General features: G+C 46.6%; 8 protein-coding genes across 8 annotated transcripts; 4 read left to right on the forward strand and 4 right to left on the reverse strand.

The window, feature by feature from the left end:
* Window positions 1-73: 73 nt before the first annotated feature.
* RhiXN_04832 (glycosyltransferase family 25 protein) lies at window positions 74-1,745 on the reverse strand (the record flags this gene model as incomplete). Its single annotated transcript, XM_043324648.1, has 7 exons — window positions 74-132; window positions 190-420; window positions 477-644; window positions 705-843; window positions 892-982; window positions 1,041-1,131; window positions 1,187-1,745. The coding sequence occupies 7 exons, from the start codon at window positions 1,743-1,745 to the stop codon at window positions 74-76; spliced, it is 1,338 nt and encodes a 445-aa protein (XP_043177067.1).
* A 170-nt stretch (window positions 1,746-1,915) lies between these two features.
* On the forward strand, window positions 1,916-3,497 carry RhiXN_04833 (ADP-ribosylglycohydrolase; the record flags this gene model as incomplete). Its single annotated transcript, XM_043324649.1, has 5 exons — window positions 1,916-2,544; window positions 2,610-2,652; window positions 2,707-2,906; window positions 2,961-3,101; window positions 3,155-3,497. 5 exons carry the CDS (start codon window positions 1,916-1,918, stop codon window positions 3,495-3,497), a joined length of 1,356 nt encoding a protein of 451 aa, XP_043177068.1.
* Window positions 3,498-5,151: 1,654 nt separating this feature from the next.
* Window positions 5,152-6,130, forward strand: RhiXN_04834 (glycoside hydrolase family 16 protein; the record flags this gene model as incomplete). The annotated part of the gene is made up of 6 exons (XM_043324650.1): window positions 5,152-5,271; window positions 5,328-5,591; window positions 5,646-5,709; window positions 5,760-5,883; window positions 5,945-6,017; window positions 6,077-6,130. The coding sequence occupies 6 exons, from the start codon at window positions 5,152-5,154 to the stop codon at window positions 6,128-6,130; spliced, it is 699 nt and encodes a 232-aa protein (XP_043177069.1).
* A 681-nt stretch (window positions 6,131-6,811) lies between these two features.
* Window positions 6,812-10,374, reverse strand: RhiXN_04835 (bestrophin protein; the record flags this gene model as incomplete). Its single annotated transcript, XM_043324651.1, has 16 exons — window positions 6,812-7,104; window positions 7,161-7,171; window positions 7,238-7,332; window positions 7,393-7,454; window positions 7,508-7,644; window positions 7,702-8,171; window positions 8,235-8,381; window positions 8,440-8,471; window positions 8,526-8,588; window positions 8,647-8,677; window positions 8,737-8,774; window positions 8,833-8,884; window positions 8,943-9,114; window positions 9,586-9,652; window positions 9,795-9,957; window positions 10,009-10,374. 16 exons carry the CDS (start codon window positions 10,372-10,374, stop codon window positions 6,812-6,814), a joined length of 2,199 nt encoding a protein of 732 aa, XP_043177070.1.
* Window positions 10,375-11,350: 976 nt separating this feature from the next.
* On the forward strand, window positions 11,351-12,109 carry RhiXN_04836 (uncharacterized protein; the record flags this gene model as incomplete). Its single annotated transcript, XM_043324652.1, has 3 exons — window positions 11,351-11,539; window positions 11,671-11,863; window positions 11,919-12,109. 3 exons carry the CDS (start codon window positions 11,351-11,353, stop codon window positions 12,107-12,109), a joined length of 573 nt encoding a protein of 190 aa, XP_043177071.1.
* Window positions 12,110-12,510: 401 nt separating this feature from the next.
* RhiXN_04837 (Fatty acid hydroxylase superfamily) lies at window positions 12,511-13,609 on the reverse strand (the record flags this gene model as incomplete). Its single annotated transcript, XM_043324653.1, has 3 exons — window positions 12,511-12,645; window positions 12,706-13,039; window positions 13,098-13,609. The coding sequence occupies 3 exons, from the start codon at window positions 13,607-13,609 to the stop codon at window positions 12,511-12,513; spliced, it is 981 nt and encodes a 326-aa protein (XP_043177072.1).
* A 217-nt stretch (window positions 13,610-13,826) lies between these two features.
* Window positions 13,827-18,810, forward strand: RhiXN_04838 (eukaryotic translation initiation factor 4G; the record flags this gene model as incomplete). The annotated part of the gene is made up of 20 exons (XM_043324654.1): window positions 13,827-13,875; window positions 13,921-14,097; window positions 14,151-14,403; window positions 14,596-14,666; window positions 14,711-14,894; window positions 14,924-15,265; window positions 15,367-15,466; window positions 15,515-15,864; window positions 15,902-16,068; window positions 16,148-16,305; window positions 16,361-16,508; window positions 16,558-16,635; window positions 16,833-16,961; window positions 17,021-17,269; window positions 17,326-17,425; window positions 17,477-17,622; window positions 17,681-17,943; window positions 17,997-18,092; window positions 18,150-18,404; window positions 18,463-18,810. 20 exons carry the CDS (start codon window positions 13,827-13,829, stop codon window positions 18,808-18,810), a joined length of 3,663 nt encoding a protein of 1,220 aa, XP_043177073.1.
* A 50-nt stretch (window positions 18,811-18,860) lies between these two features.
* RhiXN_04839 (ICE-like protease (caspase) p20 domain protein) lies at window positions 18,861-25,576 on the reverse strand (the record flags this gene model as incomplete). Its single annotated transcript, XM_043324655.1, has 34 exons — window positions 18,861-19,024; window positions 19,074-19,191; window positions 19,251-19,392; window positions 19,445-19,581; window positions 19,643-19,670; window positions 19,732-19,797; window positions 19,858-19,874; window positions 21,156-21,283; window positions 21,341-21,559; window positions 21,615-21,692; window positions 21,755-21,779; window positions 21,836-21,898; window positions 21,954-22,000; window positions 22,158-22,174; window positions 22,225-22,309; window positions 22,589-22,654; window positions 22,702-22,778; window positions 22,837-23,067; window positions 23,127-23,168; window positions 23,225-23,236; window positions 23,293-23,381; window positions 23,811-23,938; window positions 23,995-24,207; window positions 24,264-24,341; window positions 24,392-24,416; window positions 24,471-24,584; window positions 24,632-24,642; window positions 24,690-24,813; window positions 24,861-24,946; window positions 25,008-25,089; window positions 25,152-25,186; window positions 25,242-25,307; window positions 25,365-25,387; window positions 25,521-25,576. 34 exons carry the CDS (start codon window positions 25,574-25,576, stop codon window positions 18,861-18,863), a joined length of 2,892 nt encoding a protein of 963 aa, XP_043177074.1.
* Between the last annotated feature and the right edge of the window lie 396 nt (window positions 25,577-25,972).

Consider the following 25,972-nt stretch of genomic DNA (forward strand, 5'->3'; position numbering starts at 1 on the left):
AAGCGGCGCGGAACGTGCGGTCGAATTGAGCATCGTTACAAACCCAGGCACCACTTTGCCGTAATCATAGTTATCAGTATACCAGATAAGCTTTGGTATGTCTGGTGAGTTTCCATCGGTCGCGCCAGTCATCTGCTCGATATTCAGATTAGATAACAACAACAGTTCAACATTGCATACATATATCACAATCTAAGATGGTCCTTTCCAGGCTCCCAATGTGCCGGCTCGCTATGAAGATCCTGTTGTTTTCCACCATTTTAATACGTTCCAACACACTGTCTACCAAAAATTCTGTTTTCAACCCGCCTGTGCCTGCAACAATGTCGGAAGGATTATCTTTGGTTTGCAAAACGACTGCGGGCAGAACCGAGTAGATCTTGATAAGTTCATGGTAGCCGAGGTGAATAAAGGTATGATCTGAAGGTGCAATCCATTAGCTAATGGCAGGTAAGTTTTGGCTAGGAATCATTTACCGATTGGCCGTGAATACGCAAAGCGTTCACTTCGAAGGAAGCGAACGAGCTTACGCGCTCCTCGTTTCGATACAGCATAGGCATGGGTGCACATTGTATGCGTGGAACGATGAAGGGCAGGTGTATATTTGAGTTTAGGATGGCCCCATTCATGAGACTGGCAATGACCTGATAATACTCGATTGAGCAGTGTTCAAAGGGGCATTTGAGGACAGCGCATCTACGTACCTAGCATTACTACGTCCCAATCCTCCGGCAGAGCGGGCCACATTTCGCGAGCTCGTTTCTCGAGATCAAACTCCATGTCAATATCGTCCTCGAAAACGATGACAGATTCGTCAGGCCCGTCAGCGACAGAACGAAGCACCTACGCTGGTTTAGTTCAGTCTGTAGAAGTAAGAGTTCGACGCATTACCTGATAATGAGAATACCAGCAGCTGACCGCAGCCAACGATATTGGTGTAGGCATAGTGATATTGAACCCTGCCATATGTGTAAGGGGTGGTCTAGAGAGCCGAATAAGATACCAGGTCGTGCACTCTAGAGTCCGATTGAATAATTCACCTTGTATCCGGAACTGGAGCTTTGGGTAGCGGGGGTAACTGGGCGTATCGAGGGTCATCATGCAGGGACCAGATATCGGCATATTCAATGCCTAAGCGGACAATTACATGAGCAGTTGACGTGTGATAAGAACAATGGTTACCCACCAATAGGATCCTTTGGAATACCGTGTTTAAACATTTCTTCAACCTCGTCCGACCACGCAAAGTTAAGTTCGGGGATAAGAGATTCTAGGCCTTCGCGGCTTTCTTCGCGAGCCCACCTTACGCGTTCCAGGATTTCAGCAACTCTGGGGTCTGAAAGGTCAATCGCATTCGACCACTCAAATTCAAGCCCCATAGCACGTCGAATGCGTTCCATATGCTCTCGCCGATCGACCCGGCGCTCAAGGCCAATTACCACGATCTTTGAGGCGATCCCAAGGTGTGGATGAGGGGCTTTTCCTTGTCCTGGCATTTTGGGGTGTAATAGTGCTAGACGCTGCCTGTAAGGCGATGCACTGCTCAAAGTGGGATTCAATGCATGGATATCTGCCAGCTGGGCCTCTGTCAGATTGATCGTGTTGTTTGTCGTAAGAGCACCCTTCTGAGAGTTCCAAAAAGTGGCATTTAAATGAGGTGTATATTCAGGACCAAGGAGGAAGTAGACGGTAATGGTGCATAGTATGATACCAATAGCCACGGACGTAGTCCGCTGGATGGGCATTTTTCCGGTTCAGAATGAGGGCGAGGAGCAAGTTCAAACTTGACCGCGTGTACTTTTTGCCTGATCGACGTTCCTGGACCCTGCTTTGCACCGCCACCCAGGTATTTCAAAGGAGCCAAGGTCATCACAATCATATACTTGATTGCAACCATCATGTCAGCCCAAAGAGGATGACTGGTACCGCTCTGGGAGGAGCCTTAGGTGATGCCATTGGGCTATTTACAGAATTCTTATCGCGCTCATACGCTATTGAGCTCTATGGTCCCACCCCAAGCTTCTCGCTCCAATCACCATTACCAGAGCCCCACTCACCGTCGTTGGTTGGAATCAAGCCCGACAGGCATAGGTCTATGTTTGAACCTTCCGGGTGGACCGATGATACCGATCACTCCATTTTAATACTGCTCTCATTTTTGGCGAGCAACGGAACTTGCCTAGACCCTCACGACTTCGCTCTTCGTCTTAAATTCTGGGTAGCAAATGGCTTGCGGTGTTTGGATCGCCTTCCGCTCGGCCTAGGAAGAACTGTGGGGAACGTAGTACGGGATAAAGATTTTGAAAAAGATCCTGTAGGAACGGCAGTCAAGTTGAGCGAGAAACGGAGCCAAAGACAAAAATCTGACGAGTTGGTGTGTAGATACTGGGAAGGAACCAACCGATATGTTGCTGCCAATGGCGCTCTGATGAGAACGGCTATCATCGGTGCACTCCTTTTCCAGGACTCAGATGGAACAAACGGTGTGGATCGGGCCATGAATGGTGCGCTACAACTTGCAGCCACAACACACCCAGACCCAAGGTTAGTTCATGAATCTACCAGAAACTTACCATTTGAACATTTCGATATCAATAACTCATCTCTAGGTGCTTGGTGTCGTGTACAATAGTCACCGGCCTAGTAGCAGCTGTGAGTTTCCCATCAATGTTCATGATGGTCCACCCCAATAAATATGTGTAATAGATAATGCGCAACGAAATTCACTCCCTCCAAGACTTCGACCGCATTGTTCAACAAAGCACTGATTTTGTTCAGAACTATAAAGATCACCCACTTAAACCTGGCGCATATGCTCCGGAGCGTCTGAGTGAAGATCAACTTAATGACCTTCGTAAGCACATATACGCAGGGAGCTTGGATGAACTGGAATTAGATAGTCGTCAGTCAGTAATTCACTTAATATCTCCCCTAAAATACTATACTGATGGTCTTTCCAGACATATTGGATACACTTTTAAATGCCTTGGAGCTGGAACTTGGGCATTGCGCAAAGTCCTGAACACTCCCGAATCGAACAAATCTGGAATATTCGAGCGGTGCATTACTGAAATCACCATGCAAGGTGGCGACGCCGATACGTGAGTGGATAAACACATGTACCAATTTTGCCTGTTGATATGGGCCTTTGTAGAAACGCGACCGTAGCAGGTTCTCTCTTGGGTGCATATCTCACCGATACTGGGCTCCCTGACCACTGGGTTCGTCATCTTCGTCATGCTCCTTGGCTTGCAGAAAAGATGCAGTGTGCTGGGTCGTTGCTCGGATTTGGAGGAGATTATGACCCCAGTAGCGACCCGGATGTGCTCATCGATGGAGGAAAGGGCGCGTTCACACCCGAGGAGCTGAACCGTCGGTATGACGAACTCATGTGTGAGGTTGGAAAAAGGGTCAATGATGGACTTCCCCTGCCGGGCTCTCATGGGTCAGGTAGTAAAGGAGGGAAGAGCGAGAAGGACGGGTGCATTATGTGTTAAAGTGATAAAAGTTTAGTTTTCATTTTGCTCTATTTCACGTATGCACTGGTGCCTCGTTTATTTCTGTATTCAACAATTCAGCCCGAACCGATTTGTATACTTGAGAATATAGTATGTACATCATTATCAACCTGTCATTTATTGTAAAGAAGGCCTGCAACAACAGATAATATGATCGTGTACTTGAACTGAGGTGAATCACAGTCATTATTTGAGGCTGTGGTCCGGAGCGCGCGGAGGTTCACAAGTCGAGACTTTGGCATCGGGATGCCCCCGCACCCACTATGTTTATATACTTATACGCATATAGGTGGGTCTGATTCCAGTCTTCTGCCATGCCTCGCGTGCAACTATTCACACGCGTATAGTTCTTTTTGCTCCGCTACCCCCATCACTCTATATTCCGCAATAGCTATTCTATATACATGCTTGCCAGTCCTCCCACCTATGTGCTTGTGGTCGAAAACGACCGCCCGACCCGCGAGTCATGTTCGCGCCTCAATGATCCAGGCCCATCCATTACTTTGTGCTAGATCCTGTGCTGATGCTGACTCCCAAAGATAATTCTATCATGTATATATATACAAATTTCGATGGTTTCAGCCCTATGATGTACAATTCGTCATATCCATTTACATGTTATCCAGAGCACCGAGTTTGAACGGCCGGTGTTTAACGTAGGGTGTTCAAGCACCTCACCTTGGCCGCTCGGGCTAATGATCAATGCGCCAGCTGGCATGCGCGGCGTTGTCGGCACGCTCGTCATGTGGAATAAACCTTAGAGTTGCGAGATTCAGCTCAGTGCGTAAAAATAATTTGTGGGGTGAGAAATAAATCATTTTCGGCTGATTCACTTCGCAAGACAACACCTCTCACCGTTTGATTAAAGATTGAACGATGAAATCATTTTATCCTTGTTGGATCCAATGATCAGTTTGGCGACTAAAGATACAATCTATCAAACAAACAACACTCACAAAGCTCATTGTAAGATAACATCAACGTGGTACCAGTCCCCTAGAATACTTTAGCCACTCCTGCATATATGGTCTGTTCAGTCAAATTCAGACGTACAACCCACTGGAACAGTGACTGAAGCTCTCCCAAGCCCCAGAATACTACCAGCGTTATTGCCCATGAACTCTCAATATCTCGCGAGGTAACCTTAAGCATCTTCTGCCTTTGCTATTATATCTTTTAGAATTAAAATTCTTTACAATAGTGCCTAACTTGAACACGTCTGATGGGTCGTACAGGATTAGATGAACTACCGGAGTAACAATATTCCAACGCACTTATGAGCTTGGCGCTACCCTAGCCCGGTAAGCCCGTTGGGAAGTGTACGAATAAAGTACACGAGTTCTTGGATGCGTTGACATCGGAGATAATATTGACTGTCTTTGCTGGCGCAGATCCATCCAAATTACGGATCTGGGTATCACGAATGCACCACTTACCTAGGCGGTTTGATTGATGGGCTTCAATTTAGCCTAGATTCAGAAAAATATGGTGAGTATCAGCACCATCAATCTAGCCCGGGTCGCATCGGTACAAAACTTCTGACGTGAAGCCCAGAGGTATATATACCGACCTCTCGCTTGCTTTTTTGACAACATCACACCATATTCAGTGACTTATTCCAACTCAAGAAACCATGGTCCGCACTTTATTACTTGCGCCTTTTGCCATCGCTGTAGCGTCTGCGGCAACTTTGACCGAGCGCCAAGCCAATACTTGCGCTTGTGGATACAAAGACTCTACTGGAGCAGTATGGGTTCGTAACTTATTTTTTTTCTGTATACCGTACACTTATGGGCTATATAATTACAGCGGGAATCTATCGTCTCAGATTTCACTGCCGGTTCAGAGTCTGTCTTGAGTCAGAACTACTATAAATTCACGTGGCAAGAAGATCATGAAAATGTTCCGTACGGAATGCAATACACCGCCAACAACGTATACGCATACAACGACGGTCTAGGGATCAAAGCTTCCGCATATTCTGGCAGTGGTCGAGTTCAGACTGGTGGAATCGGCACCACCCGCAGCGATATTCTTTACGGTACTTTCAGGATGAGAGCTACGGTCCCCAAGGTCAGTCATATTCTTTGTCTAAATGAGCATGATATTGATTCAGGATCATATTAGGTACCTGGCGTATGCTTCGGATTCTTCACCTATAAGAGTGACACCCAGAAGCTGATACCGGTAAGTTAATATGAAACCGCATCCTCATTAGGATGGCTACTAACATCGGTGTAGAATTCTTGAGTTCGGACGTAGACTATTATCAGCGCGTACATCAAACCAACCAGCCTGGTTTGATTAACGGTAACACAGACCTGAGCGCATATAAGGCTGTTGTTATCCCCGGGGCCGACTTTACGTGATTTCAGCAAAGTTTACCCTTCGCTGGTACGGAAAATGACAGAAATGATCTAAATCAGGGCTTTCCATGAACACCGTCTCGACTGGCTCCCAGGCTCTACCAAGTACTATTATGATGGCTCCTTGAAGTCGGTACGTACTTCGTATAGCTTAATATCTTTCGGCCAATTCTGACATTGAAATTAACACAGACTGTTTCCAAAAACTCCCCTGCTGTCGCTTCTTCCATCCTTGCCAACGTTTAGTCTGACGGTGGCTCCGGCTGGACCAAGGGCCCACCAACCAAGGATGCCATTGCTAACATCTATTACATCAAGGTTAGATTCGTCCTTTAATAACCTCCATGTAGATGATTAACTCAAATTTTCTCAGGCTTATTCCAACTCAACGTCGCTCTCGGCTAGTCAGTTCAACTCGCGCTGTGCAGCCGCCTCTAACAAGACGCCTTGCTCCATTTGAGATGAGCGTCCCGGCTGAAACAAATTGACTTCCAGTTTCGTTTTCTACTCTTTAGTGCCATATGTAATCAATACGCATATAATCAACGGAGATGTTTGCATAATTTGCTACGAACTGATACTCATTTCGGTCAAGCCTTCTGTAAAAGTAAAAATGGCTAGTATGATCCAGGTTACTTAGGTTTGCTACTGGATTTCCATAAAAATGCCGAATTGCACAGTCAACATCGCTTGCAATTGTGATCTTTTGTTAGCGCAACATCCTTGTTTTTGTTCTTGAATTACTAAAATATCAATCGTTCGGTCGCGCCACAGTTGTGGCTTGCGCAGTAGTCGGCAATCCAAGTTGTATGCTGGGGAGGCAGTCCAGGTTATAAATTATGGTATTCGGTTCAACACACCCGATAAGCACTCCAGTCAAGAACCAAGACTGAAACCAGAATCACAGTAACCCCCTCTCTACCATCCTCAAGCAGCAACACGTTTCTTGTTATCCCTGGTCATCTCATTGACCGCCCTCCACCCCTTCACAAGCGTTGTGTGTAGATTCTGCATCCCCGTTCCCTCGTTATAGTACTCGTGTTCCATATCTGTTGTTAAATCGCTTGCCGTCCGTCTGTCGGCGGGCGCAAAAGGTTGGTTGGCTGGCGAGAATATGTATGCAGCAGGCGGGACGGGATCGTGAGCTGTGATCTCGGCAATTTCGCGGGCGATGGAGAGGCAGTAGGAGTCAATGTCGAGATCGTTCTCGTCGTACATGACTAAAAGGTTGAGTCAGACACGAGGCGCAAAAGACAGAGTGAAAGTGTGGACATACATGGGTTCTCACTATTCAGGCAAACGATAGTAGGGAATTCATCAGAGCTCGGTTTATTTAAGGATCAAAGCACTTACATCTCAGCTCCAATCTCGAGGAAGCCAAGGTATAAAAAGGAAGCGAACGTGGTTGCGGGGATGACAATCCACCCCAATTGGGTATAGACCTGGAACTAAAATGATGACCAGGATTTAGTGTTTCTATACTAGTTGCGTATCCATATAGTACTGACAGGAAGGAAGAACAAGTAGAGCCAGATGGCCATACGCAGATGAGCCTGATACGCGAAAGGAACTAACGAAAGCAAGTCAAATTAAAACGTATGTATGCTACTCAAATCGGCTTACTGGGGGTAGTGGCAACACGACGAAGCTGAACAGATGCATCTTGAAGGAAATGAAGGTTGTTGTTAAACGAAGTGGCAGCAGCGGATTGGAGCAATCCCTCGGTCAAAAGAAAGTTGAAATAAGAGGATAGATAGAGTCTGTCAAGCAAGGGCACTCATTAAAGGCTTAGACACAGCAAAACGACACGAACTTACACAATTTCAAGTGGTACGACAGACTCTACGACCGCCGGGCGTCCAGTCCTCCTTCCAGTCCACGAACTCCTTGACGCATCCTCTTCATCATCAAGCTTACTTGCTATGCGCTTGAAAAACTTGTACAAGGCCTTTAGCGGCAAAAGCACGGGAACAAAATCGAAGAATCCGAGCTTGGGAGCTAGTCTTGCAGGAGCGAGCTGAATATGGTCTGGCGAAACGGTCGGAAGCGCGCCTTCGGGATTGAACCCATCGGAGCGTTTCTTTTTCTGGTATAGCTTCTTCCCGTTGGCGCCGACGCCATTACCGGCTTCAAGATCACCTTCGGTCTTGAGCGGAACATGGTGTCCGTGGCTGTTTGTATAGTCTGACCAGAGCGGGAGGTGCTCGCTGTTGGCATACTGTGGAAGGAAAGCAATCAAAGGATACACGTCTTCGTAGTACACCCCAGTCTCCCCACGAAGATAATGCTACAGGAAAAGTTCTCAGCTTTCTCCGATCAAATGGCAGTGTAGTGAGTGCCTTGCCTTGACAGAAGCCGAGAACGCCTGAACGAGGTTGATCATCGAACGTTTTTCGATAATAACTTTGAGGTGCGCGTCCTTGGGGAGAGGAGTCTTAGATTTGGCCGAACGGTCGGTCGGGACATGAATCCAGATAAGATTGGCCAAATTACGACTCTGCAGTAGACATATGAGCCTAGACTCGTCAGGTCGATGAGTCGAGATGTATACTAACCGCAAGTGAAATTGTCGTCCATAGCTTGCGGCCTAAATAGCGCGTAAGATGAGCATATAACCAAAGATAGAGTGATTGGCAAGTACCTTCCCAGTATCGGTCGTACGCCGATGTTGTGCGGAAGCTGATTACAAGACCGAGCACAGTACCTGGAAACCCCGCGGTAAGCAACAGACGACCCAAGATGCATGTGGATAAACGACGCACCAAGAACCGTCAACAATGCGTTATTGAATGCCTTTTGATGGGAGCTTGAATTAGCTAGCTCGCAAAATTCAAAACAGGAAGAAAACTTACAAGAGTCGTGGAAGTGAACTCCGAAACAGTGTAGACCACTTCACGCCCAGATCATTGAGAGCTTGTACTTTAATTACGCCAAGAACTACAACTCACTAACGGCAACTGCAGTGAAAAATGTCAACTCGGGCCATATCTGGTATACAATCTACCCAACACAATTAACCCTCAAAACGCGCATAAAATCAACAAAAGCAAATACTCACGATCCCACGGGACCTTTTCAAAAAGTACATAAAGCTGTCCGAGTAACTTGAAGCACCTGGCATGGCGTCAAGTGCCGTAACGGATGACTGGAGGGAACAGGTGATAACGGCATGAGTGGGGGGGAAGGGGAGTTTATACTTGGAGTGACGGTCTCGGGCGATGCTCGCGTGCCTGGTCGTAATGAGTCAATAGCAGAAAGGGGCATCCGGTCGGCTTGGCACAAGCTTCTTGGGCGACTATCAATTAATCGTTGCGGTCAGACGACTATGAACGAGGCTCACAATGCGGCTCTGGCGATGGACGAGGCAAGCTTGGCCAGCCACAAAAAGCATCTGCGTATGCGTCTCTCAGCCTTGACTCGGGGTTATTGGGAATTGGAGCGTCAGTAAACACATCCCAAATCTGGATCAAAAGAGCCCAAACAAAATTCCGTTAATAACTGAGGGTTATAATAAGCGCTCCTCCGGTGGCGCCACTCACCCGCCCTCTGCCACTACCCTAACAAGGCTTCTAGCACTCGCTTGGCATCCATGGATAGCCCAGCCACAGTATCTCACTTACTGGCGCTCAATCGAAACGAAAATAAGCATATATCCCACTTGATACAAAAAAGCGCGTCCATAACACAGATTCAAGAACTACCATGAAGCAATCATCTCTTTTGTGAGTGGAACAGTGTCTTCGTACTCGACTTCCACACGGGCACCACCTATGAGGCAAAGCATTTGTCAGATACGATGAAGGATAAAAACAGAAGCGAACATGGATAGACTCGATAAGACTCGAGCAAGAAAAAGGTATAACCAGGAGGGCAAAGATATGCGTGAGAGACAATGCAAATAAACGCGTACCTCGTCCCTTCTTCCTCTTTGGATCTGGTCGTGATGAAGGTCCAGCTTTACGCTTTCCAAGGGCCGAAGGTCGTTTCTTGGATGATTTCGGTTCGTCGTCTGATTCATCTCCATCCTCTTCTTCCTCGTCCCCTTGTTCCTCATCCTCCTCTGACTCATCGTCCTACACCAGAAATCAGCAACAAAATATCCAGAAACTCCCAGAAAGGCTTACCTCTGCCTCTTCCAAATCCTCCAAGTCGCTCAAATCCCCAAACTCATCGACACTATCGTCGCTCACATACTCCCGATCTCCCAGCCCCTCTTCCTCTTCCTCTTCCTCCTCTTCATCATCCTCATCCGTCTCGTCGTCCTCCATCTCCAGCTTATTCTTGCCCTTTTCACCTTCCAAAACCTGTCTCCATACCTCCTCGTTCACGTTCAACGGTGCATCTCCATACGCTTTCGACTTTAATCGCTCGATTAACTCCTTCTCGATCGATCTTTCGAGATGTGCGGCCGCAAGCGCTTTGGCTTCCCGCGTGGCTTCCCTCCGTTCAAGCTTTTTCTTGATTCCAATGAGTTTGGGTCTATACACCATTTCGGCGGTTAGTAGACAATACAATGAAGAAAAAGGGAGGGGAGAGGAGGAATACCAGACGTACTGTGCATGTAGCTTTAATTTTCTCATTTTGATCAGGTACTGGGTGATCTTGGTCACACGTTGTTTGCATTTATGAATTGTAAAATTTGGCCAGTAAATGAGTTCTTGGTCTATCTATTTCTCTCTCTCCGTCAATACCACGATCATTCGAAACAAAAAGAACGACACCCACCTGTTCCAAAGCCTTTGTATAATTATTCGAAAGTCTAATCTTTTCCCACATTTTTGCAGGGGTATGGGCTCGCTCGATAGTTTTAACATAGAGATATAGCACACCTGCTCGTTCCCATAAGTAAACAAATCACAAGGGACGGAGTGATTAGGGACAGAACCTTCTTTCTCCCTCACAGTTGCATATCTCGAGTTGGCCAGGGGACATGACTGCTTATTACAAAATCCCGTAACATTATATTCGTTCCGGCAGAAATTTTGGGTCTGCGTTCTGTGATAATATTAACTCCATGTGGATAGAGGGAGGAATACGACCTACTTGACTTTATAAGAACAAAACTGCCACTTGTTTAGCATCATTTCAATCACAAATTATTTATCAACTCACCTGGTGGTTTATAACAGACCAAATAACATCATCGCTCTGCATTGTGGTGTGGGTTAATAACAAGTTTGCAAGGCGGAACCCGAATTCAAATCAAAATTTGGATCATGTAATCATGTGATGATCGAACGAGGGGGGACTAGGGATCTAATCTTATCTAAACCTTGACTTGAGGAGTTCCCTTCTCAATTGCGACCTTTGAACGCCCCAGACCGCAGCTTCGCCATGATTAGGGCGCGACTTGGGATACGTGAGTAGAGAAGAAAAGAAGATTAAATAGCGAGCTAAGCACTCGTTTAATTAATACAACGTTTATTCATGTATAGCTCGACCCGTCTTTCCTACCCAGCGAGCACGATGGATCCATACACTCCCCCCGCCCCGGTCACAACACACTTTGACACGCATCAATTTATTCAACGACTCGAGTCCGAGGGGCTTTCAAGGTCTCAGGCAGAGGGAATCATGACGGCCGTCGCGGAAATCATCGACGAGAGCGTGAGGAATATGAGTCGGAATATGGTCACAAAGACAGACCAGGAAAAGGTCCGTTCCCCGTTCTTCGCCATGCACCTTTGATTCAATTCAATCAAGTCCGGATAATTAATACTGACATTCCCAATCTCCCCCTCCTCCCTGTGTTCCTGTGTATGGGGTGGTTTCTGCCCAATGTTTAGTACTCGTACACCCAAAAAGTCGACTTTGCGCAACTCAAGTCTGAAATCCAGCTTTTGGAGAAGAACGATGTAGCGTTAATGAAGGCGGACAACGACCGTCTTGTCACGGACGTCGAACGCCTCAAAGCCCGTCTTCGAGAGGAGATTTCGCGTACCCAGGCTGGGGTTAGATTAGATCTTAATTTAGAAAAGGGTGAGTCTGTTCTTATATTCAGGGTAAATGGGCATGAAATTAATTGTGAGGGTAGGAAGGATAAGAGACGAGAGTAGTGTTCAAGAGCTGAAGATCCGAGAGGTAGATACGAGGATTGAGAGTGAGATTTCGGGATTGAGGACGGCGATTGAGCAGAGCAAGGTTAGTTCTCCGGATTGTTGTTGCCGTGATCGTCTGGTCGTTCGATCAATTCCCACCCATCGGTTCTTCCCTCCATTTCGTTAGTGTTCCGTCTCTGGCCGGTGACTGACACGGTAGTCTTCTAAATCTATAGCAAAGTACACTACAGTACCTTGTTACAGTCGGTGAGTCCGCTTGTTTCTCGTTTTGTTCTCTTGAGGTTGATTATTGGGTGAAGCTACGGGTTGCGCAGCTCTACTAATGGCGTACATGCGTTTCCGTATGTGATAACATACCCTCGGACACATTGAACAAGTTTAACAGCTCTCGGACGGATTATGTATATAATATATGTCACCAAAAAATCATTTAATAATCACAGTCAATTATATGAATTGTACATGTCCCACCAGAATCAAAACAACAGCACGAAAAGAACACGATACAACGCATAGACTACGGTATTACCACAACTATTAAAACATTGATACGCCGAGACCCGACGATTATAGCTCCTTTTCCTTTTTCTTGAGACGTGCATCAGACTTGTCTGTGAGTTTGCGAGGCTCCATTTTGGTCCCGAGGATGGTGTCCCAATGCACGAAAAAGGGCTGGCTAAAGTTTTTCTTGAGGCCATAAGACTATGATGTAATCGCGGTCAGCGTCAAGCACACACATATATATAGAAGGATGAAGTAAACGAACCTGATGGGGACGTCATGGTACGGTGCGTTGTTGCCAAAGAATAATTGGAAAGGATCGAACGGTAGTGCGTAGCCGCAGTGATCGTCGACAGTCTTGAGGGTAGAAAACGCAAAGAGGAAGATGCCCTGTCGGATGCCCATCCCCGCGAGATAGTGGGAAACGGCAGCACCGAGGGTGTCGAGCACGAGACCCTCAAACCAGTGGTTGTATAGCGCGCCATAGGCATAAGGAGCGTAGAGCCTATGATGAACCGAGTGAAACTTTTTGTACAAATACTTGTTCACGTGGAAAAGACGGTGGAGGAAGTACTGCCATGTGTCCATCACGAACCTACAAGGTTAATTAACTCGGGACGAATCGTGGCGGAGAAAAAAAAACGATAGCTCACAATGCAAACATGAATTGGACACCGGGGATAAACCACCAGTACGTAAAATGGACGAGTTGGTGTCCGTACGATTCGAGAATATTTTCCGCTGTCATCGGTCCACATGCCAATCGGACGACATGAACGACCCAGGGAGCCCAGTATCGCATGCCAGCTGTGTGGTTATACGAAGACTCGGAGCCAGATCCGTCGAGATGAACCAGACCCAAGATAGTCTGGATAACATGCTGCAAAACCACGGCCTTGATGACATCTATGCGAGAGACCAAATTGCGGCTCTTGACCTCTTCGCTCTCGTGGATGCGGTATTTCTCGAAAAATGGGATTTCGATTGTGTCCAGTGCATGGAAGAACATGGAGTAGACCCAATAGGCTATGATGGGGGCTGCTAGCGAGAGATGCTTGTCAGATGCCCAGTCGAGCAGGTCGGGTTTGGACGAGTGGTACCATGGATAGGTCAGTGGAGAGGGAACGAGCGAATCGTAGAATGCAGAAGTCACGTTCATGGTCATCGTTGCTATCCAGCAGATAGTGGCTCCCCTTTATATAGTCCTGCGCCCGATGGGATTCGGACTCGCTTGCACAACACCAAAGTCAGGAAAAGGACTCGTGAGATTCAATAGCCTCGGCCGCCTTTTCGGGGTAGTATCCCTGTGATTATCTAATCGCTCCGAAGCCCCTACCGATGACTAATTCATATCCACCGCGTTGTTCCCGACCATCATAATCATGGCACAGACTGAAGCTCAGATTCTTGAGGAGATTTCAAGACTCTCAGGTGAGATATATATATTTGTCTATATCGTATCTAATAGTGTTACAGGTGCTATCAATCGACATAAATCGCAAGCTCAACCCCGGGGCGGCTACCGTGGTGGACGGCCTTACGTCCCCCACTCGCAGCGCAGCACCAAGCCTTACACTAACGCACAGGAAGTCGTACTCAACGGACAGGTCTTCCAGAGCGGCCGCGGCGGAAAATCTCTAGTTCGCAAAGGCGGTAAGTTGCTTTTGTTTCTTTAATGGTGGGTTTCCCCCCTGAAGGCACTGTAGCACCGACAATTTCAAGGACGACTTCGGCTCCAGCTCCAGCTCCAACCCCAACTCCTCAAGCATCAGCATCGACTCTGGCTCCGGCATCCGGATCAACAACAACGCCTCAATATGTTCATGCCGGAAAGCACACACTTATCGCTGCCAATCGAGTTAACAAGAAACCACGACCGCCTCCACCAGCCGTCTTGGCCGCCAAACGTGCACGGCTAGCCAAACTTTCCAAGGTCCTGAACAATGTCCAAGCTCATCGGTGCGTTTATCCTATTCCTAGGCTAGATACATCTCGTAACAAGAAAGCAGAAATAAAACTGTCAAACGTCGAAAAGTAGTCGAAAAGCCGTGCAAATTCTGGACACGTACCGGTGGGCAATCCCCCTTTTTTCCCTTTTCTCCCTTCCATTATCGTTCATCATCCACGCGCTTCTGACTCGTATGAACTTAGGCATATGCCAAAACGGGAACACATGCCCGTACCAACACGATCCTCAAAAGACCGCCATCTGTCCACGCTTCGTATCCGGCGACTGCCCCAACACAGCACTGACCTGTCCACTCAGCCACGACCCCACGCCCGAACGCATGCCCCTCTGCGTCCATTTCCAAAACGCGGGGCGATGTCGACTGGGCTCGTCGTGTCCCTACCCGCATGTGTTTCTGGGGGACAAGCGCAAAGAAGGGGTGTGCCGGGACTTTGCGGTGCTTGGGTACTGTGCGCGCGGAGTGGAGTGTGAGCGGAACCATGTGCGTGAGTGTCCTGATTTTGCGGAGAGGGGTGTGTGTGCGACCAAGGGGTGCAAATTGCCCCATGTGATACGTGCGAGTCGGGGGAAGATGGAGGCTGCTGCTGCGAGTGCGAGTGCTGCTGCCCAGGCTACTGCTGCCGGAGTTGCTCTAGCCGAGGAGAGCATGCCTGGTGCAGGGCAGCAAAAGGAAGGTCAACAAAAGTTGGGAGACGAGTTTGTGTCGTTGATGTTTGAGGAAAGTGAGGATGAGGAGCAAGATGGTGAAGAAGAAGAGGAAGGAGATGATCAAGAAGATGAAGATGAGGAAAACGAAGATCTTGATGTTATTCTCTCTGATCATGAAGATGTTGATGATAGTGACAATGAAATGTAAATAGTTTTTTGGATTGTAATTTATCTGCTTTTTTTGTTCCTCATGGTGGCTGGGTTGATCGGATTTGTCAGCTAATCTTGTGAGGAATTTGATTTAGAATTTCTGGTTTGGACTTGGATCGATCGACGATGGGGTATAAAGACAAACGAACCAAACTGCCACAGTCGCTCTTGGAGGAGATTAATTCCAAGGGTAACGTATACTTTGTATTTCTGATGTTCTCGGCTAATTATAGTACTAGATAGCGAGCTCGCATCGAGACATGTGAGGCGTGCTGGAGGCAAGGGGAAAGGACAGGACAGGAGGTCAGCGAGGAAAGAAAAGAGAGAGGCCGTAAAAAGGGGAAGAACGACTACTTTTCGAGAGTAAAAGAAAGAGACAATTTCCATGAGAAGAGAGCTGGTGAATCGGTGGACACGAGACCTGCAAAGAAACCAAGGATCGAAGCAGCGGCTGGGCCTCTTACCCCTGCTCCGGTCTCTAAACCAAAACTTGCCTCTGTTCCCCAGATTTCCAAATCCATTCCTGCGGACTTGGAGTTGAAGCCTGCTCGGGCTGGTTTGGAGTCGGGACATATCGCTACGAAAGTTGTCAAGTCCGCTAAATCCACCAAGCCTACCAAATCCACCAAGTCCACGCCTCTCTCCCGCCTCCTCGCCATCCACCTCGACATCCAAGAAACGAACAAAGGACATTGAAGATGATGAAATCGCATGGCTCGAAGCTAAGCTTGGAGTCTCCAAGAAAAAGGGAAAGCAAAAGGGTTATGGAGGGGCGTTTAGTGCGGATGGCCTGGATGGTGAGTTTTTTTTTTTGGAGTGGTCTTTGGCAAGGCGTAGTGTGTTTGCGGGAACAAAGAAGCTAATTGGCGGGGTTAGACATCTTGGGTGATTTGGATAGGATTGAGATGGATATGGATATGAGCGGTTTGGGGGGTGATGATGACGACCTGGATGCCGAGTTGGAGGAAAAAGGAGATGACGGTGATCAGAGTGATGGGAGCGAAGGGGACGAAGGGGATGAAGGACTGGACGAGGTACGAGTTTTAACGTGTGTCACTATGGTCAAGTTTAAATGAATGGCGCTACCAGGAGGCAGGAGACCAAGACTCTCAGTTGGACGAGAGCGATTCTGAAAGTGATGAGAATCAAGGCGAGTCAGACGAGGAGGTGCCAACTCTGTTGGACCCCCAAGTAGAGAAGGAACAGGCTACTTCGCCTACTGCGACTCAGTCAAAAGGTAGCAACCTCCTTCTATATGGTTTTAATGGCGCTAACAATCAATACAGGCGCATATGTCCCCCCTCATCTCCGCCAAAAAGCCGATCTGAACAGCGCGCAAACTCCAGAGCAGGTCAAGTTGGCTCGTCAGCTCAAGGGTTGCTGAACAGGTCCGTAAACTGTCAATGGCATATTGTATTATGCTGATTAATACCTCTCAGACTGAGTGAACAAAATATCGAATCAATAGTAGGAGAAGTTGAAGCTCTGTACCGGGCCAACCCGAAATGGTGCGTTCTCGGAAGATCACGCCGTACAATTTGATGCTAAAACTGGTATCCAGATGTGACTCAGGCATTGACGAGTATCATTCTTGATTCTGTCTCGTCTTCTGCTAATTTGTTGGACACATTCGTTATCCTTCACGCGGCATTTGTAGCTGCTATCCATAAGATTATTGGTATTGAATTCGGTATGTACCTGATTTAAAAATACGAACGGGCCGTATTCATAACGAAACTAAACCTTCAGCCGCCTTTTTTATCGAAAATACTGTATCATCATACGAAACCCACTGGAACAGCCTTCGCTCCAGCTCATCCCAGAACCCGGAAGAACCAGCTATCGGGAGCAAAGAATCATCCAACCTCCTGGTCCTACTCTCCGAATTGTACAACTTCCAAGTAATCTCTTGCGTTTTGATATACGACCTTATTCGCGCATTGCTCGACTCGGAATTTTCGGAATTCGATGTCGAGTTGTTGCTCAAGGTCGTTAAGAGTGGGTGCCTTTGTGTATCGGGGGTAGGGGGTCGGTATATTGACTATGCAGGCTAGATTCCGGCCAGCAGATGAGACAGGATGATCCTCTCGCGCTCAAGGACATTATACAATTGGTTCAAGACAAGATGAAAGGGAAGAGGGACAACGAGCTCAGGTAAGTTCAGCGCTACCTGAATCAACTCGCACATACAGAATTCTCTTCTAGTTCGAGGTTCCGATTCATGGTCGAAACGCTTGTCAATCTCAAAAATAACAAGGTGAAACGTGCGACAGGGACCGGGCAGAATGTAGGTGCGGAGGCGATAGAGAGAATGAAAAAGTACCTTGGTGGGATAAACAAAAAGCGACACGGTAAGCTGGGATTTCATCTCAAGGTCTTGTAGGCAAAGAAGAACTGATGGGACAACAGTCATGTCGCACGAGCCACTTCGGGTTTCGCTAGAAGATCTTCACACGTCTTCCAAGCGCGGTAAATGGTGGCTGGTTGGCTCGGCGTGGGGCGGTGATCCATTGGTAGAAAAGAAAGCCACCAAGACAGCCCAATCTAGTAAAACCGAGGATAAGGGCACGAGTACTGCCCAGGCTACTGAACAGCTAATGCAACTGGCTCGTCAGCACGGGATGAACACTGAAGTTCGGAGGAATATTTTTGTTGTGCTCGTGAGCAGTGATGTGAGTGTTATCAAATAGTTGAGCAAATATGAAGTCTGATAATTCGAGGCTAGGATTATGTGGATGCATGCGAACGGTTAACTCAGCTCGATCTCCAAGAAACACAACAAAGAGAAATTATACGTGTAGTGCTACACTGCTGTGGTAACGTGCGTTATTCTGCCTATGCACTTATATGTCGCCTACTCACACAGCTACTGGAATAGGAACGAGCATATAACCCATTCTATACTCTTGTCACCCACCACCTATGTCAAAAATCTCATTCACACAGAATCACACTTCAGTACTGTCTTTGGGATTTTTTGCGTTCGCTCGGAGAGACGCAAGTCGGCGGTGAAGCCATTTCGCGTGACGAGGTGGCCAGTGGCGACGAAGTATCGAACTCTATGATATCCAATCATGCCAAGGCGTATGCATGGTGGTTAGCACGCGGATCGGTAGCTTTAACCATCTTCAAGGTCAGTTGCGGTTTGGGTGGCCGAGGCGTCAGTTCTGATCTGTGCTTTTATATATTAGCCGGTCGAGTTCCTCGTGCTCCGACCACGCACGAAGCAGTTCTTCAGGTCATTGTTTGCACAAATGGTTATTAGCTCTCAGTCAAACTCTCCCCTGGTCGATGTTCGGTCTCCCGAATCTTCCATCCCGCAAGCTCGGAATCGAGAAGCAATCCAAGAAATTATTGCCAAAGCCAAGAGACTACCCGCTTTGTGTAAAGGCATCGGATACTTTATAAAATCTATGTTATCCGATGAACAAGATCTCAAGACAAAAACCAAACGGGCGCACGAACTAGTGATTTGGGGTCTGAGCGTTGTACAGGATGCGTTACAAGAGGATTCACTTTCAGATGATGATGATTTGTAGTAGTTTATTTAATCTCCTAGTTTTTCTTGAATGCGACCGAGGCGCACACACTACCTGATTTCCCCCGAATGTAAAGGTTGGATGTTGTATGCGCGAGCTTGAGATCGCTGGTAAGTGCTACGCATAGTAATCGAACGAAGGACGCACTGGTAGGTTAATCCGAGTTCGGGAGCACCGAAAGCTTCTTTGAGCTCCTCTTCAGTAAAATTGCAGGCTAAAAATAAAGTCTTAGTCGCCATCGCATCGCTCTTACATTATCTTACATGTAATCAGGAACATGCCACCAGGTTTGAGAGCCTCAGCAACCTTGGGAGGATACCTCGAGACAATAGTCTTCCCGTCTTCAGACCTCCCGGATAATGCAATTGCATCGTAGGTACCCTTATCAAGCCTGCTAAAATGATTAATATCCATCGCGCGCTTTTCGGGGGAGGAAGAACTTGCAAAAGATCCCAGTTTCCAGGAGAAACTCCCTCTGTTGGCGCGGGCGCGGTTTCGTTGATGAAATCAGATACCACGTATCGAATACTCGAGTGTCCGCGAGCGTTGGCTACAGCCCTCGCCAGTTTGACCGAGGGTTCGCTCATGGTTTTAGGTTAACGTTACTTCAATGTACGTCCGATCTTGACTCTACCTGTAATCGAGCCCAACCAAATGGCCTGGATCATACCCATTTTCGGCCAGGGTTACCGTCATGATTCCATTGCCCGTACCGATGTCGAGAACATAGGGTTCAGTGTTCGGAGGATAGTTATCGAGTGTCCATTCAAGCTTGTGGAAGCAGATATACATTAATGTTCTTGAGATGAAACAAGTGTAAACTCTGGCTCACCATCTTTTCAACCGTTTCTTCTCCGAACCTATGGGTAAAATATCAGGCAACTTAGACAAGCGGTGGAAATTATATTGTAATGCGCTCACCAGACTTCACCTTCGTCCCCATTGGTTTCAAAATTCTCAACCTCGTTATTATAAACGTCATCCCAGCTGAAGATTAGTTAACAGCAATCAGCTCTACAGATTATGTGCCTTCGATCGAGATCCTACTTGCTATTCTCGTTTCCCTAGTTTCGTTGGTTTCAATTCGGTGACCATGGTGGATGGCTTAGATTCCTGATGGGACCCTGAGAGACCATCGTGATTAAATAAGCATATGTTCGAATTGCAAAGCTGCTCTTGGTTTTGTTGGCCACGATGTCAGACGAGCTCAGCATAGCAACGTTCTGGGGTGTTGTATATGCTCAATAAGTACTGGCTCTTCCTCCCCTTTATCCCTAGATTGCTCTGGACCCAGGGACTATTAGGAGCCAAGAATGAGCTATTGGATGGCTGTTACCCTATAAGTCATTAATGTGTCTTTCTCTATTGGCTGGATAAGGAATAGGTGGATATATTGCCAAGATACATGTTTACTCATTACCCTTTGCTTTTTTAGTGCAATAGCAGACCTCTCAAGTTTAGTATGGTAGCTTAGTATACATGTATCTTGGCAATATATCCACCTATTCCTTATCCAACCACTAGAGAAAGACACATTAATGACTTATAGGGTAACAGCCATCCAATAGCTCATTCTTGGCTCCTAATAGTCCCTGGGTCCAGAGCAATCTAGGGATAAAGGGGAGGAAGAGCCAGTACTTATTGAGCATATACAACACCCCAGAACGTTGCTTATATGCGCTGAGAACTTATGTAAATATTCTTCTTGGTTATAGAAATACTCTTGTACCTTTTGTTTGGTCAAATTCGGCCAAGAAACGGGTCAAGATTCACAAAAGCCGCAGGGGCCGGGCTGGATGGGTTGCATTTGCAAATCAAATGGAACACCCGGCACCAAACCAAAGCTGTATCTTTGCGTAAACTTGTCCCATTTCCACCGGAGTTTGTAAAAATACTCTTTAATTATATCTCTATATTCCTTACTAATGTACCTATGCGTTATTCCCTACCGTTCTTGCGTCACGCTCATACTCACAAAATACGGTCACGTGTTCCATTTGTTTTGTGGCCCACTGTATATCAGGTGCTTGATTTTGTTTATATGCACATTGTCTGACACCATTATATTTGTATATAGAAAAGAGCATGACTTTACCAGCTTACACCACTGTTATTATTATGTACTGATAAAACACACGGTGACATGCATCAATGCTCTAGAAATCAAGTGTACACAAAATTTCTGAGGAGAATTTGCAGATATAAATACGCTTTCATATTCCAACCTCGAGCGAGCTCGACTCATAAAAACCCCACCAGTAGCTCTTATACAATGAACCAATTATTTGTATCCTGACGGGCTATATATTAGTTGTTTCCCGTTAAATCTTTGGGGAGAAACGTACAATTATATGAGAACTGGAAAGTTGAGGCTTCTGTTGATATTTCGAACGAAGGATCACCCTCACATTGTTGAGTAGCTCGCGATAGGATTGCCTGGGTTTCTGTTTCAGAGATTGTATAAATGCGTGACCTGTCGTAGCGTGGTCAGCCTGGAACTATTCTAAATTATCACTATTCAAAATCTCACTCATTGCGCCAACTGCTTCGTGCCCTTCGAATGCGTCGTCTGATTTTTCCGAGTCTTTGCATGCAGACCAGGAGATGACATCAGCCTCACTACAACGCGTCTGTCTAGAGCGTAATATCGCTTGTTTGCGGGCCTGTCTGCTTGTAGGTGGTCGTATCACATCATTCAGTCCTTTGATTGCACCACTCATATCGCCGCGCGCCCAGGATTTCCCAACACCTGGATGGACGCATCAGTTAATAACAGCGATCCTAAGCACCCAAAGCGCACTAACTTAGTAAACCACGTCCAGTCTCCACTAGTTGGCTATGCTCCTTTACTTTACCATCAGTGGAGTAGGTATATGGCAGGTCTAAAATCATAAATAGAAGTATGAGCATCAGAAGTATCTGACAAATATACACTGGTGCGTACCAAGAGCTGAGCCCGAATGGCTGCACTATGTATAACAAAAATCGTAAGACCGATATCATGTAACTGTAAAGCGGGGCTAACATCAAATATAGCGGTCAGGCGACACCCAGCACGCAGTGGCTGCACCATGATCTCGTGCATTTCCTTGGAGCATTGGTTCACCGATGTTCCAAAATGGTATAAAATATAGATAACGTACGTCGTCAACAATATGGCCTGCTTGTTCGTAGTCCAGAGGATAAATAACTAAAGATAGCTTAGAGCACGAGCCATCGCCTGAGTATTGATCGACATGCCTTCGTCGAAGCCGTCAGCCTCATCTCCATCAAGATCCTTGGTTTGTCCCCCATGTCCAGAAAAATGAAAAAATAGCGCATCGGTAGGTTGCGCATCTTTAACTAACCAGTGCATTCCTGCAATCTGTTTGATAGCTTAGAAATTATATTAGGCATATATGAGGAAACAATCACGATGTTCTCCCTAGTCGGTAGAAAACGGGATCCGTCGCACTATCAGTGAGCTGTCGGATGTTTTCCTCCTCGTATCCGAATTGGACTGAACGTCATGGTAAGGCGGATAAAGCAAGGGGAAGAGTAAACGAGGTACCGCTCAAAATTCGGAAACGTTGTAAGCATCGTTGACGCAACCTTGGAGTTCTACGGATTGTCCAACATAATTGATGCCAACCTGGATTACGATGAGCTGCTGGCCACTTCCAACGGTGTAGAATGCTTTACTCACACATAGTGCCCTTTTCTTTCCGGGGTGGTATGTATCTTAAAACGAGTTATCTAAGCTTAAGTGTGTGCACCGGCTGTCGAGAAAATAGCTCACGAATAGGCTGATCATAGGAAAAAGTGTGTTGGCCTTGATCACCACAGGCTTGCCGATCAGATGCGTCTGTAAGTATACACTCTGTTAGAACGACCCAGAATAAGCCTACTCACATGTGCTGTTTGTGGCTAATTTCTCATGAGTAAAAGTAGCGCCATCCTGTGCTAGGCCATGTTGCTCGCAAGACGATCTGTGTGTATTCATATTAACTTGCTGAAAAGTCCACTTATGTTAGCCCGAGACCTTACCTGGACGAGATGTCCAATGTTATGTGCCCACCGCCAAGTCCGTAATCCTCGGGCTCAGTGACGTATTCCGCCCGGCGACCGTGCGGTTGCCCAGGATACCTGGTGTTGTTAGAATTATTCGTTGGCGACCCCAAAAGTATCGACCTGGGGCTAAGAGGCGGCGAATACGTGTTCCCCGGGACCAGGGGTGGTGTTGTGGGGGGGGTATCAGGATCTTTTATCCATTGATCACTATAGCACATGTACATACGTGACCAACGACCTAATAATCATGAGTCAGGTACTCTTACCTAAATTGACTTGAGACTGGGTGGCTTGGTGGCGGCCGATGACTGTGGTAGTTCGAGCTATTCAATAATGTACGACAGCGATAACTTGAAATAATTACGAGGCTGGAGAACTGAAGAGCACTCGATGTCAGTAGTGTCGATCATATCAATTCAAACGCATACATACGTATGTTCATCAGTGTTTGGATGAGTCTGAGACGCATTATTCCCTGACATCGCGCTGTTCCAAGTGTCTGCAGGGGTGAAGGGGGGGGTCTAGGTTAGTAGTGTAAGCCTACGAAGGTGAAGGGAGGTGATTGCCTGAACCAATAACCCAAACCCTGCCTTATGGCGGCGCCTGTTTACGGCCACGAGGCGTGAGCCAACCCTTACACGCGGTGTGGTGTGTGATGTTCTAATTGATTTAGGGGCCAATGAGACTATGTAACCTCGAATCCTGGGCACTCTCTAATAAGCACATGAGCTCTTAGTTTTATTAATGATATTTTGTAAATAAAAATCTTTAAATTCTCAATAAGATAGTACTATATTAATACAGATTACAGAATCCGTTCGGTAGGCTACACATCTCATGAGCAATCATCCAAGATGACACGCAACGATTACCGTCCTCAAATAATATATAAGTCGGAGGCATCCTAGGTACTATAAGTAAAACATCTATGCAATGGTATTCAGACGTACAATGGGGTGTGAGCTTGTGAGCTGAGGCTTTTGATCATGTTTTTCGTATAGAAGGTCACGAATATTGTTCAACAGCTCCTGGTAAGATTGTTTGGGTTGCTTCCTCAGTGCTTCGATAAACGCATAGCCTTGAACCAAAATAATTAGATTTCTAGGCCGAAGGATGGTAATAGATCAGGCTTACACATAGCGCCAACAACCTCAGCGTGCTCCACAACGTCATCCGATTTCTCAAAATCTTTGCATGCAGCCCAAGCAACAACATCAGCTGGACTAGCTCGAGTCTTCTTGGCGTAGCGCACTGCTCTCTTCTGGAAGCTTGTTTCGGAATTGAACATATTGCCAAAGCCTTTGATCATGCCTTTCATATCTCCACGGATAGTAGACCGCCCTGCGTCTTGAGACGAGTATATGCATAAGCAATGCAATGAAAGTACGGCTTGTTTCACCCACTTCTCAAGCCTTGCCCAATATCTACCCAACGACTCGGCTCTTTCACCTTTCCGCGACTTGTATAGACATAAGGAAGGTCTGAAAATACCTTTGGTTAAGGAGAATATAGTTGTAATGTTAAGACCTACCCAGGCTGGTTCCGGAATGACTGCACTACGATTTTGAGTAAGACTTAACGATAACACACATATAGGCATGAGCACTCACATCGAACAATGCGGTGAGCCGGCAACCCGCGGGCAAGGGCCGTACAATTAAATCATGTATTACCTGATGTAAATCAAGGGGTGAGGGAGGATCGTCCAAACCCCAGACAAATACCTAGTTCATACATCATCAACGATATAACCATTTTGTTCGAAATCAACCGGGTATATCACTAAGATTGTCAAAGGGAAGTCGCTTGTGAGGTACATCAAGGGTTACCTTCGTCGTAGCTGTCAATCTCTTCGCCACTGAGATCTTCCGTCTGGCCTCCGTGGCCGGAGAAATGGAAGAATAAAGAGTCATCTGGTTTCGCATCTTCTACCAACCAACGCATAGCAGAGATCTAGAAACAGATCAGTACGGTCGCAAATGGTGCGAGAAATACTTTACAATGTTTTCCTTCGTCGGCAAGCTATGGGTTTCCGTGGTATCATCTGTGAGCTTGACTATGTTCTCCTTCCGAAAACCGAACTGCTCTGCATCACGGTTTAAATTAATTGGTAAGACAGAGAGGGCAATAAAAATAGGTTTACGAACGAATAAGGAGTTCGGCAATATGGCCTGCGTCGTGTATACAACCCCGAAGTTCATCACGTTGACCTTGATAATTAATTCCGATCTAGAGCCAAGGTGGCCTACTTCATAATGCGTCATAAATGTTGAACGTTCTTGACCACTCACACATACAGCCTTCTTCTTCCCAGTACAGTTAGAGACTGGGTGTGAGTAGTAAGAGGTGGCGCACGAAACATATGGGCTAGGCAGATATACCTCGAGTGAACGTCTCGCTTCCAGCAGAGGGCGATCCGTATGGTAGTTGTATATTTATTGGCGAACCTATTAGGGCCAAAGGTTCGACCACAATATGAAGTGGAAAGAGAGGTCAATGTATACCTGTGTCTCCTGCCCCACTAGTCCTATACCATTACAGAACAAGTTCTTTGGTGAATTCATCATCGCATGGGGCAAAGGCTTACGATTTGAGAAAACTTCAAATTTACCGGTTTGAATAATTCAATCAATTTGGGAACTTGACCAGAGACTACATACCCTGGTGATTTGGGTGAAGAAGGACTAATAGAGCTATCGACACTTGTTCGTGACATAGTCGGAGGTAATCCAAAGACAGTAGCTTCAATAAATGGTAAATAATGCTCGTAAGGATGTTTGTAATTTAAACAATCAAGAAACCAGGTGGTCGTTCTGATTTTCACCAACTTATCCTTTGTGGCATGTCACCTGTGGGGCTATGCACAGGCACAGCAAGCGCCGAAGGTGGTTAGAACGCCTCACGTAGTGTGATCTCACCGCCTTCAGATGAACATCGAGGTGCGGATGTGGGGTATATGCAATAGATATGGTGTACTTGTGAGATGATCTGGCCCTACGATGATTAAAGCGAAAGCAATTACAAGAGATCCATTCCCACAAAGCAGTAAACTAGCCTGTAGCAAACAAGCGTATATACAGAAAACAAAACAAACAAAATGCATAAATACTAG

Source organism: Rhizoctonia solani, chromosome 2, assembly GCF_016906535.1.
Source record: "Rhizoctonia solani chromosome 2, complete sequence".
NCBI lineage: Eukaryota > Fungi > Basidiomycota > Agaricomycetes > Cantharellales > Ceratobasidiaceae > Rhizoctonia > Rhizoctonia solani.